Here is a 12,172-nt window from a genome sequence, read left to right on the forward strand (position 1 = left end):
CAATGAGAAATCGGGAGGCCGGCATCCTTCCAGAGCTTGTTTGTCCATTGCCTCATTCACGGGGCGCCGCGATAATGCAGCTTGTGCATATCATACAAAATATATCATACAAAATGGGTGATGGACATCCATCAAATTAATACATATCATACTTAATGGAGTGACTCGGCTTCACATACAGAATCATACAAAATGCTCTGAGACCAGGTTGCCTTGTCAGTCATTGACCAATTCTTATGTAGTACCACTGCAATGTGTGGAATTATAATAATTTGTTTTTTTTTGTTTAGTTTTCAAAATATAAAATCATTGTCACTTGCTTGTTTTGTACTCCGGTGGTATGCTGAGCATCATGCTGTATTATGCCATGGACTAAAATACAAGGTATATTGCAATCAGTGATCGATGATGCTAATAAACACTCTGGGTGTATGTTTATATTCTTTATTGACACAAATAAAATAATATAAAGTCTTATTTATTTTGTAGCCCTGAAGAACATGCCGGAGTACAATACTACACATTGGTTGGTGTAAAGCAGCCGTACATCCATGAGAGGGCGCCAAAAGCACATAATATACTTAACATCAGCCTCCACTACATGAGGTGAGTCGGTCCGTAAAAATAGGACTGTAACGCAGGAGGACTGTACCTTTTTAAGTCATCATCATACAGCATGCATATTTCTGTCACGCGTGCTGCTGCGCCTGCTCAGTGCACCAACCACAGACTGTTCAGTGACAAATGAACCACTATCCCGTTAGAAGTAGCTAGCCCGTGTGCTCCAGTATGGACCCACTGTAGACTTCGCGGCTATTGTTGCGATTCCGCGATTTGGGTGACAGCTCCCGTGGATCTAAAATTCCAGGAGCGACGGGATAATGAGAAGAGGGAATTATAATATTTATACTGCAGGGATAGCGCAGAGAGATATCCACAATAAAAGGTAAATAATCTATATATTTCATTTATTGTTTTCTCGTGTAGAATTCTTCTGCTGGCATAACGCTACGTTATAGGCTATGAAAATGCTGATGAATGCCACAACACCTACTCGTGCGGTTTGGTTTAGCCTTTTGTGCGTTGCCTGTATTGCTTTTGAATAGGCTATAGTTTTGCGTCTCCACAACCTTGCAGTTAAACTCTGACACAGTGATCATATAGCAAATACATTATAGGTATAGTTATAGTTACCATTTTCTTGTAATTTACCCTATGAATGATGGAAGGTTTGCATTAATCTTCTTTTTTCAGAACAGTCTATTTCGTCATTCTCTGCTGAAAACACCCCATTAATATAATTATTAGCTATGAATGTCATTACATTTGATTCACAACAGGCAAAATCCCCTTGATATCAATGTAGCCTTTCTCTGTAGCATGGCGAATATGGTTATAAACAAACACCGCAGTAACTTGATTTCCTGCTTAGGATAAGATTCAGTAGATGGATTTGCAGGTTGCCCAACGTGAAATACACAGGAACTCTTATTTCCTTCCTTTTTTTGTTTTAAGTTCTGGAAAAGAGTATCTTTATTGTTTTTACAATATTATATATGCGCTATCAATCGTTGTGGTCATGCACAATTAGTCATGTGTTATTTTTTTCGCGTCGCGTGTGCGCGTGTGTTCCTGTGCATGTTCATCTGTTCGTGACTCATTCCCTTTGTATCTATGTATGTGTGTGTGTGGGTCAACTTCCTCTGGACCAGATGTATAGTCAATCAGTTGGGGCACAACAGGCTACTTAAACCCTCTCTGGTCTCTCTTCCGGCCTCTGCCCTGCTAACAGCGACATTCTCAGTAACTCCATATGCCTGCTATGATTTCAGACCACTGACCACATGGCAGTTTCAGCCAGATGCTTGGAATAGTATGCAGCACATGCAGCGCTTTATAATAGCGAGGATCACCGTCGCCTGTGTTCCCTCTTCTGAGTTTGTTGTTCTGAAAGTAAGATCAGAGGTAAAGAGGTGAAGCTGTTACTGACCATCAGTAGCCAACCATATTGATATTGATGTGTCCCGAACTGAGACCTTTGTTCCTTTGGTTAGGAGGGGTGTGTTGTCACGTTTCTTTTTACCCGTTAAGAAAACCAAGCAAATGTTAGGCCACACAGTGGAGGCCAGGAGGGTCAAATGTCTTTCTCCTTGTGGTCACCGGTTGTGCAGACATCAGTATCTGCTGACCATGAAGTTCCAGGTGTACTGTGTAGACTTCAGCCGTAGCCTTCAGTCATCTCCCCTGCTGTGTTTTATTTGTGCCAATGAGTGACCACCATCTGTCTGGCAGACATGTGCTTCATCCTCTACCTCACTGAATTATTCAGTAGGTCTCGCCTACATTCACATTCTAGACATTCAGTCCTGTCTGTGTTACCCTAAAGCACTCTTTGTAATTGTGTTTTTTAAATCATTACTGTATTTCTAATAAATCACTGTGTGTGTTTTATATGAATGAAAATAACTCCAAAATATATTTTTTTAATAATTTATTTCCCTGAACTTCCTTGACATGCTCAGTCTGATCATGTGGGCATTAGGAAACAAATGTTAAGATATTTACATACACAGCCCTGATTGACTGATAGGATGGTCTTGAGCTCACCCCTTACCCAGATGCACAGTCATTGGTCTATATAATTAGATCACATTGTGATGTCATGATCTGGTCCAAAAGTTCCATCCCACCTGAACAGGCTGATATTCCAGTTTAAAAAAAAAACTGATTTTACACAAAAATGACATTATTATAATTTTCACAATTTCAGTGTTATTTCGACCTCATGGAAATATATAAATGGAAAATCACATTTTTAACTGCACTGCCCCTTTAAGTTGACTCCAACGGCCCAGTGTGTGTGTGTGTGTGTGTGTGTGTGTGTGTGTGTGTGTGTGTGTGTGTGTGTGTGTGTGTGTGTGTGTGTGTGTGTGTGTGTGTGTGTGTGCAGGGTTATGTTCCAGCCCAGCATTGACAAACCTAACCTGACAATTGTGATACTCAGGTTAGACAACGGTGAGCTCAATCGGGTGTTTTAGGGTCAGGCTGGAACAAATCAAATCAAATGTTATTTGTCACATGGACCAAATACCGTGAAATGCTTACTTACAAGCCCTTAGCCAACAATGCAGTTCAAGAAATATAGTTAATAAAATATTTACTAAATAAACTAAAGTAAAAAAATATATATATACATGTATATAAAATAGCACAATAAATGTATATAACAATAACGAGGCTATATAAAGGGGGTACCGGTACCGAATCAATGTGCGGGGGTACAGGTTAGTCGAGGTAATTTGTAAAGTGACTATACATAGATAATAAACAGCGAGTAGCAGCAGTGTAAAAACAAAGGGGGGGGGGGGGTTAAAGTAAGTAGTCCGGGTGGCCATTTGTTGAATTGTTCAGCAGACTTACGGCTTGGGGGTAGAAGATGTTAAGGAGCCTCTTGGTCCTAGACTTGGCGCTCTGTGCGGTAGCAGAGTCTAGGACCAAGAGGCTCCTTAACAGCTTCTACCCCCAAGCCTATGACTTGGGTGACTGGAGTCTTTGACAATTTTCTGGGCCTTCCTCTGGCACCGGCCCCAGTGACGTACTCCCTGTAGCGCCTTATGGCCAGATGCCAAGGAATTGCCATACCAGGTGGTGATGCAACCGGTCAGGATGCTGTCGATGGTGCAGCTGTATAACGTTTTGAGAATCTGCGGACACATGCCAAATCTCCTTGAGGGGGAAAAGGTGTTGTCGTGCCCTCTTCACAACTGTCTTGGTGTGTCTGGACCGTGTTTGTTTGTTGGTGATGTGGACACCAAGGAACATGAAACTCTCGACCCGCTCCACTTCAGTCCTGATGTTATTGGTCCACGATGAGCTCCTTTGTCTTGCTCACATTGAGAGGTTGCCTCCCCACACTGTCTCCGACCCTGTTCTAGCTGCCTGTGCCTGACTGCCGGTGCCTGACTGCCGGTGCCTGACTGCCGGTGCCTGACTGCCGGTGCCTGACTGCCGGTGCCTGACTGCCGGTGCCTGACTGCCGGTGCCTGACTGCCGGTGCTTGAGGGATGTGTGCAGGGTCTACATATGTCCAACATGTGCCCCCTCAAAATGAATAACATAAACAATACAGTTATCTTTCATTAGACTTGTGCCATGCTCCTGTTGCATGTAGTTGCAAACAACATTATGGAAACCACTCAAGTGGTTGAAAGCCAGTCACACAACCTAAATTAAGAGATACCAGAGTGATGGAATTACATTTCCTTTTTTACCAAAGCTGCCTTTCAATCAAGTTGGAAAATAACAACTATTGGTTGTGTAATAATGGCCTCAAGGATAGTGATGAGATGTGTCCTGCTGTGGTCCAGATTACGACTGATCTGGAACCAGGACACTGGTAATGATGCAGCCCATAGAACGTGTGGATTAACTGGGATTAGGACCATCCCGCTGTTTTGTTTTGGAGAGCACAGTATTAACATTCTTGTACTGTAGGGATCCCACTGATGTGGTCTGTTCACATGATGGATTGAGTCAAAACCTGTGCTTGTGGTGTGTAGCACCACAGAGGCATAGTCATAAACATGCTACACTCTGCCACGTGTGAACAGGTAAACTCAGTGAGGGCAGAAAGCTTTGTAACGGGTTGGGAGGGCGGTGAAATCAATATTCACTTCTCGAACCAAAGCAAACTTCTGTAGGTCTACACTGGTTATCCATGTTCTCAAACAGGCCTACAGAACGTACAGTTGAGGACCCTTGAACTGGTTGCGTTACGTAATTTCATTGTGCACAGACATGTGCGCGTGTGTGTGTGAGGTAGATTCCTGTGTAGGAGAGTGAAGAGAGAGAGAGGGGAAGGGAGCAGGGAGTAAAAAAAGGAGTAAAAAAAACTCACGGACGCTTAATAAAGCTCAATCCAAGTTTATTCACCCATTGGGTCATACAGCTGATTAAACAAAAAAATCGTATTCACACAAGCACTGGTATTTAACCCTTTCTCCTATGCTGAGTCTTCTCCTACACCTCTAAACAGCCAATACATCTCTGTTGCTAGACAGAAACTTTGTGACATCTGTCCTTCCTCACTTCATCTAACCTGACCTCGACCCCAAATTGCTCACTCCTCCTCAACTCACAGCTGTTGCCTTGCACCAGACTGTCTCTTCTCCCATAGGATCCCTGATGGCTAACAATAACATATCCTGACAGAATGTAAACGTTCTACGATCTTCTCTCTCCCGCAGCGACGTATTTCAAATTTTCACATTTAAAAGCCAGCTCCCAACAGCAGGTACTGTCAGCCAAACACTGGCAGGACTCTTGGTTCCCAGGGGGCTTATATTACAGGTCCACCGAACAGACAGACACCCTGACGTCCTCCTCACACACTGCCAACATAATGTACATTCACATGGCTCTCTGCTTCTCAAACCTGTGTTCTGTTTACCTTTCACCCATTCAAATCTGCAAGTTTTGCTAGGTTTTTTATTATCTTCCTCAATAGACACCACGTTTTAAACTATCCCACTACGGAAGGCATGTGAAGGCATGTGAAGTGCATTCAGCCGTAGTGGGACACTGTGTCAACACTGAGCTGAGGGGAATTTACCAACTGAATGTACAAATACAACATCACCTCCTCTTTTTACAGACATAGCCACCTTCTTGTTTTAAATTCATCACCCATGTGTATCCAGTAGTCAGTTAGACCGACATCTGGGGTTGGCTTGCTGGCATGCTGTAAAATTAAGAGCATGTCTGTTATATTTTTGCCAACACATTTGCCCACAACCATGCAAACCAAAGCATTTGACACGGTTTGTTTTTTTATTTTCCTTTTCAGATATTGACATGAAGAAAGACATTGAGACGTGGATAGCAGAGGAACGCGCTGACATCATCTTGAAATATGATACGGTGGGTGGTGTTCAACAAATACACTGTTCAGAGGGTTTTTAGGATGCTGTAAACGGTTTTCAAAGCTCTAAAATTGCCATGTGCACTCCCACCGTAGTTATTTCTCAATTACCTGATGACCAAAATAACCCAAGCGACCTGTCCACCAAAAGCTTCTCCAGTTAGAGAACTAGATAAGGTTTGAAAGCTCACAGACATCAGTCATTACAAAGTTCCAGTAATAGTCATTTTAGTCACATAGCATTGCATAGCATAGCAATAGCGCTGTTTTGCCCCAGGCCTGCATTGATGTATCCATGAATAAGTTAGTCTAAGACTGGTCTGCTTATGTAGGTAGACTGCACCACCTCCATCACATCCATAAACAAGGAAATAGATCAACCACACCAGTCAAAACCAAACAGCAGAGCTGTTGTTGTGTCCACGCGAGTGCAGTTTGTAATGCACGTCCTTGATGATCAGATGTTAATTCACTTTGGCCTGAGTTTGTACTTTAAACAAACATGCATTCCATCTTCCCGTACATGTCATGGAGTTATCCCGTCTGACTGTACCACATGTCCTCTCTGTCTGCGTGTTGTCCATCTGGTTCACACAGGAGGAAGAGTTCGCACTTCTTTGAGCGTGTTGTTAAAAAGAGTGACCGTCGCTCTCAGAGGGAGAAGAAAGAGAAACCGAATTTGAATGTATGTGTGTGTGTTGCTAAGGAATGTGTGTGTGTGTGTTGCTAAGGAATGTGTGTGTGGGTTGATGAATAAGCCTAATAGCATGCTTGTGGTTTGTTGTGTAACAGAAAATGATTATATAATATAATATGGAGGAGATTTAGACACACATATGCAGCTAAAACAGTGACAGTTGCCAGGCAAACACAATCATACTGTACGAGTGATTACATAGGCCTATATGTGCATGTATGTTGTTAATTCTATAAAACCTCTAGAAGTATACGTTATAAAATGATAGATTATGCAGTCTGTTTAGTACAAACTGGAGGTCATGAACTTCAAGCGATCCAAATTACCCTAGTAATATCTGTCTGACAGTGTCCCCTCTTCAAATGTGTGTCAGCAGACACACAGACACTGGAAAGTGCAAGAGGGAGGGAGAGCGAGAGAGGGAGAACTACAGCGAATGAGATAGAGTTGACACTCGAAATAGCAAGAGAGAGCGAGTAGGAATGAGACAGAGTTAAATTTAGCTCACAGGCAACAAGACATGAGAACATACTGTACATAGGATCTGCATTTGAGCCAGTTTGCTACAGAAGGAAAATAATCCTGCAGCCACAAAAAATGTATAAGTTACGAGGACATTTTTGTATGTATCAACACTACATAAGAGAAAATTAAGTCTGATATTTCAAAGTCGAAATACAAACTTCAGAAGCCTTTAAAAAAAAAACTAAATACACTACAAGTAAAACACATGTTGCATTGCAGGAAAGTTATCCTGCAATAGGGTGATCATATTAAGATCGGACATCTGTAGAGGGGACCCTGTCTGGCCTTAGCAACACCTGTGACAACGGCCACAGCTAGACCATAGCAATCAATTACACCATGGTCTCTCTCAGCTACTGAACCATAACTGAAATCAGCTGATTTCTGTCTGTCTGTAGGATTCTACTGTCTATGTGGTATTTGACTTCTGAACAGAAGAAGCACACACTGTCTCAGACCTCAGGTGGTGACAGTACAGACACCATGTCTTTAGTGCAATTCACCATGGGTGTTCTGTTTAATGTAAGGTGCAGATGGCTTAGTCAGGTTGCCATTTCTGTTTCTGTTTGGCAAAGACAACAACTTGGCTGCCCTTTGATGTTGTCTTGCCAAACAAGGTTATGACTTATTATAAACTGGGTGGTTCAAGCCCTGAATGCTGATTGGCTGACAGCTGTGGAATATCAGACCATATACCACGGGTATGACAAAACATTTATTTTTACTGGTCTAATTACGTTGGTAACCATTTTATAATAGCAATATGGCACCTCCGGGGTTTGTGGTATATGGTCAATATCACACGGCTAATGGGTGTGTCCAGGCACTCCACTCCATGAACAACCTTAGCCATGGTATATTGGCCATATACAACACCCCCTCATGCCTTATTGCTTAATTATACAATGAGTGGGTGTAATCTTGAATGCTGATTGATTAAAACTGCATTCCAGCCGGTGTCTATTCCATAAGTTAAATCTATGACTTTAAAATGCCTATTTACTCTGTTCCATCTGACTGCACAATCCACTGTCTCATCAGCCCAGCCAGGCAATTTATAAACTTTATCTCCGCTATAAAAAAAACATGTAGACATGTATCTTACATTTCTTTTAGACTAACATTTATTTTTCAACAGAAGAGATTTGTATAAACCTCGCTGTCTGTCTCTCTGACATTTGCAACATTGTTTCAGTATTCAAGTTCGATCTCCAGCTGTCGCATAGTAATGAACGTGTCAGGAGTTGGAGGTCGGGATGAGACAGACACAGACAGCTTTTCTCATCCAGTCGATATCATGAATCAGCATCAGTTTTATGGATATATATATATACAAATACATATAAATGAAAAACCGGTCAAATGAAACAATAACAGCTAGTTTGCAGTATTTTTCCAGTTTCAGTTTGAAGTGATTGTGTTAGCTGTGTTGTTGGCTAGCTCCTCTGAACAGCAGTGTCCTGGCGAGAGAGGACATTTTCTATGCCAGGTGAAATCGCGCCTCATTAGCTCATTGTTATGGATGTATCCAAATAAATGTCAATAGAAAACAGCTTGAACAAAATGTAAATAAAATAAAATGTTATTGGTCACATACACATATTTAGCAAATGTTATTGTGAGTGTAGCGAAATGCTTCTGTTCCTAGCTCCAGCAGTGCAGTAGTTTCTATCAATTCATCACATCTGTTGCAAGGGGGTAAGGATGTTAGGGACAATATAGGATGAATCACAATAATTGTTTGCTAAAATAATAATTGCTTGAGGAAAATGTTCTGCAATGGCAATCCTGGTTATAGGTAACAATCCTTTGCACAAAATGCTGACATTATTACGCATATTCATTGTAAATGATGGAAATGAAGATACACAAGATATTTGAATATATATGTTTTTCCGTAACAGCTATATATAAACCAAATTGAGGTGAGAGCAATGGAAATTATTTTAGCTGTTATTCTGCTTCTGTTCAGTGGGTGGCACTGTGTGCTCTTTTCGAAGGATGGGTTCTGGCTTATCAGGGGCCTAGGGATCCGGGACACGGGGATGGTCTGCCGGTCACTGGGATGACAACCCAACTTGGTAGGGGCTTTGGCGGGTGGAGTAGTGGAGAACAATTGGAGGGTTACTTAGTAGCAATGCAAATATCATGGTACAGCTATGTGGCCACTCAATCACTATGGTACTTTTTAATACATTGAATAAATATATATATATATATATATATATATATATATTTAACCTTTATTTAACTAAGCTATGCCAATTGTGTGACGCCCTATGGGACTCCCAATCATGGCCAGATGTGATGCAGCCAGGATTCGAACCAGGGACTGCAGTGACGCCTCATGCACTGAGATGTGTATACTACAAGTGTACACGAAAAGTGTTGATGATGAATAGATTTGAAACTTGTATGTCATTATGGTGAAATGGTGAAATAAGTAGGGCCAGTTAGAATTGTAATTGTAAAGAAGAACAATATTTACCATGCTCAAAGAGGGAATATAAACTCATTCAAAATTGTAGATGAAGGTGAGTGGAAAATGGACTGGGGAGGGTGAAATACAGTTGTACGTTTACATACACTTACGTTGGAGTCATTAACATTTGTTTTTCAACCACTCCACAAATGTATTGTTCACAAACTATAGTTTTGGCAAGTCGGTAAGGACATCTACTTTGTGCAGGACACAAGTAATCTTTCCAACAATATTTGAATATTTCACTTATAACTCACTGTATCACAATTCCAGTGGGTCAGAAGTTTACATACACTATGTTGAATGTGCCTTTAAACAGCTTGGAAAATTACATAAAATTACATCATGACTTTATAAGCTTCTGATAGGCTAATTGACAAAATCTGAGTCAATTGGAGGTGTAACTGTGGATGTATTTCAAGGTCTACCTTTAAACTCAGTGCCTCTTTGCTTGACATCATGGGAAAATCAAAAGAAATCAGCCAAGACCTCAGAAAAAAATTGTAGACCTGGTTCTACCTTTGGAGCAGTGAAACGAGTCCTATATCGACATAACCTGAAAGGCTGCTCAGCAAGGAAGAAGCCACTGCTCCAAAACCTCCATAAAAAAGCCAGACTATAATTTGCAACTGCACATGGGGGCAGAGATCGTACTTTTTGGAGAAATGCCCTCTGGTCTGATGAAACAAAAATAGAACTGTTTGGCCATAATGACCATTGTTATGTTTGGAGGAAAAAGGGGGAGGCTTGCGAGCCGAAGAACACCATCCCAACCGTGAAGCACGGGGGTGGCAGCATCATGTTGTGGATGCTGCAGGAGGGACTGGCTTTGCTGCAGGAGGGACTGGTGCATTTCACAAAATAGATGGCATCGTGAGAAGGAAAATTATGTGGATATATTGAAGCAACATCTCAAGACAGTCACAAAGTTAAAGCTTGGTCAAAAAGGGTCTTCCAAATGAACAATGACCCCAAGCTTACTTCCAAAGTTGTGGCAAAATGGCTTAAGGACAACAAAATCAAGGTATTGGAGTGGCCATCACAAAACCCTGACCTCAATCCTACAGAAAATTTGTGGGCAAGAACTGAAAAAACGTGTGCGAGCAAGGAGGCTTACAAACCTGACTCAGTTACGCCAGTTCTGTCAGGAGGAATGGATCAAAATTCACCCAACTTATTGTGGGAAGCTTGTGGAAGGCTACCCGAAAAGTTTGACCCAAGTTAAACAATTTAAAGGCAATGCTACCAAAAACTAAACGTCTGGCCCACCGGGATGTGATAAAAGAAATAAAAGCTGAAATAAATCATTCTCTCTGCTATTATTCTGACATTTCACATTCTTAAAATAAAGTGGTGATCCCAACTGACCTAAGACAGGGAATTTTTACTAGGATTAAATGTTGTTGTGAAAAACTGAGTTTAAATGTATTTGGCTAAGGTGTATGTAAACCTCCGACTTCAACTGTATACTTCTCCCATGGGCAAAGAAACTCAGAAGGGGTGATGATATTAATTAACAGTTATTTTGATACTGTCCAAACAGCAAGGTAGAGGGATGATCTAAAATATGTTATTGGACCATCAACAGATATGGTTCAAATAATGATGATCCACGCTTCTTTGTAAATACTGTATATAAACTCGGCAAAAAAAGAAACATCCTCTGACTGTCAACTGCATTTATTTTCAGCAAACTTAACATGTGTAAATATTTGTATGAACATAACAAGATCCAACAACTGAGACATAAACTGAACAAGTTCCACAGACATGTTACTAACAGAAATGGAATAATATATCCCTGAACAAACAGGGGGGTGGGGGGGGGATCAAAATCCAAAGTAACAGTCAGTATCTGGTATGGCCACCAGCTGCATTAAGTACTGCAGTGCATCTCCTCCTCATGGACTGAACCAAATTTGCCAGTTCTTGCTGTGAGATGTTACACCACTCTTCCACCAAGGCACCTGCAAGTTCCCAGACATTTCTGGGGGGAATGGCCCTAGCCTTCACACTCCGATCCAACCGGTCCCAGACGTGCGATCCGGGCTCTTCGCTGACCATGGCAGAACACTGACATTCCTGTCTTGCAGGAAATCACGCACACAACGAGCAGTATGGCTGGTGGCATTGTCATGCTGGAGGGTCATGTCAGGAGGAGCCTGCAGGAAGGGTACCACTTGAGGGAGGAGCATGTCTTCCCTGAAACGCACAGCGTTGCGGTTACCTGCAATGACAACAAGCTCAGTCCGATGATGCTGTGACACACTGATGGAGGGATTGTGTGTTCCTGGTGTAACTCTGGCAGTTGTTGTTGCCATCCTTTACCTGTCCCGCAGGTGTGATGTTCTGATGTACCAATCCTGTGCAGGTGTTGTTAGACGTGGTCTGCCACTGCGAGGACGATCAGCTGTCCATCCTGTCTCCCTGTAGCGCTGTCTTAGGCATCACACAGTACGGACATTGCAATTTTTTGCCCTGGTCACATCTGCAGTCCTCATGCCTCCTTGCAGCATGCCTAAGGCACGTTCACACAGATGAGCAGGGA

The 12,172-nt window shown here is 42.0% G+C and overlaps 1 protein-coding gene across 1 annotated transcript in view; it reads left to right on the top strand.

Annotated features, from left to right (window-relative positions):
• Positions 1-760: 760 nt before the first annotated feature.
• LOC135505993 (USP6 N-terminal-like protein) overlaps positions 761-12,172 on the top strand; it is a 41,279-nt gene continuing 29,867 nt past the window's right edge. The window contains exons 1-2 of the mRNA XM_064925316.1: positions 761-946; positions 5,846-5,919. Coding sequence (XP_064781388.1) covers positions 5,854-5,919 — 66 coding nt within the window. The 5' untranslated portion in view covers positions 761-946; positions 5,846-5,853. The remainder of the gene's footprint in view (positions 947-5,845; positions 5,920-12,172) is intronic.

This window comes from Oncorhynchus masou, chromosome 2, assembly GCF_036934945.1.
Source record: "Oncorhynchus masou masou isolate Uvic2021 chromosome 2, UVic_Omas_1.1, whole genome shotgun sequence".
Taxonomy (NCBI): domain Eukaryota; kingdom Metazoa; phylum Chordata; class Actinopteri; order Salmoniformes; family Salmonidae; genus Oncorhynchus; species Oncorhynchus masou.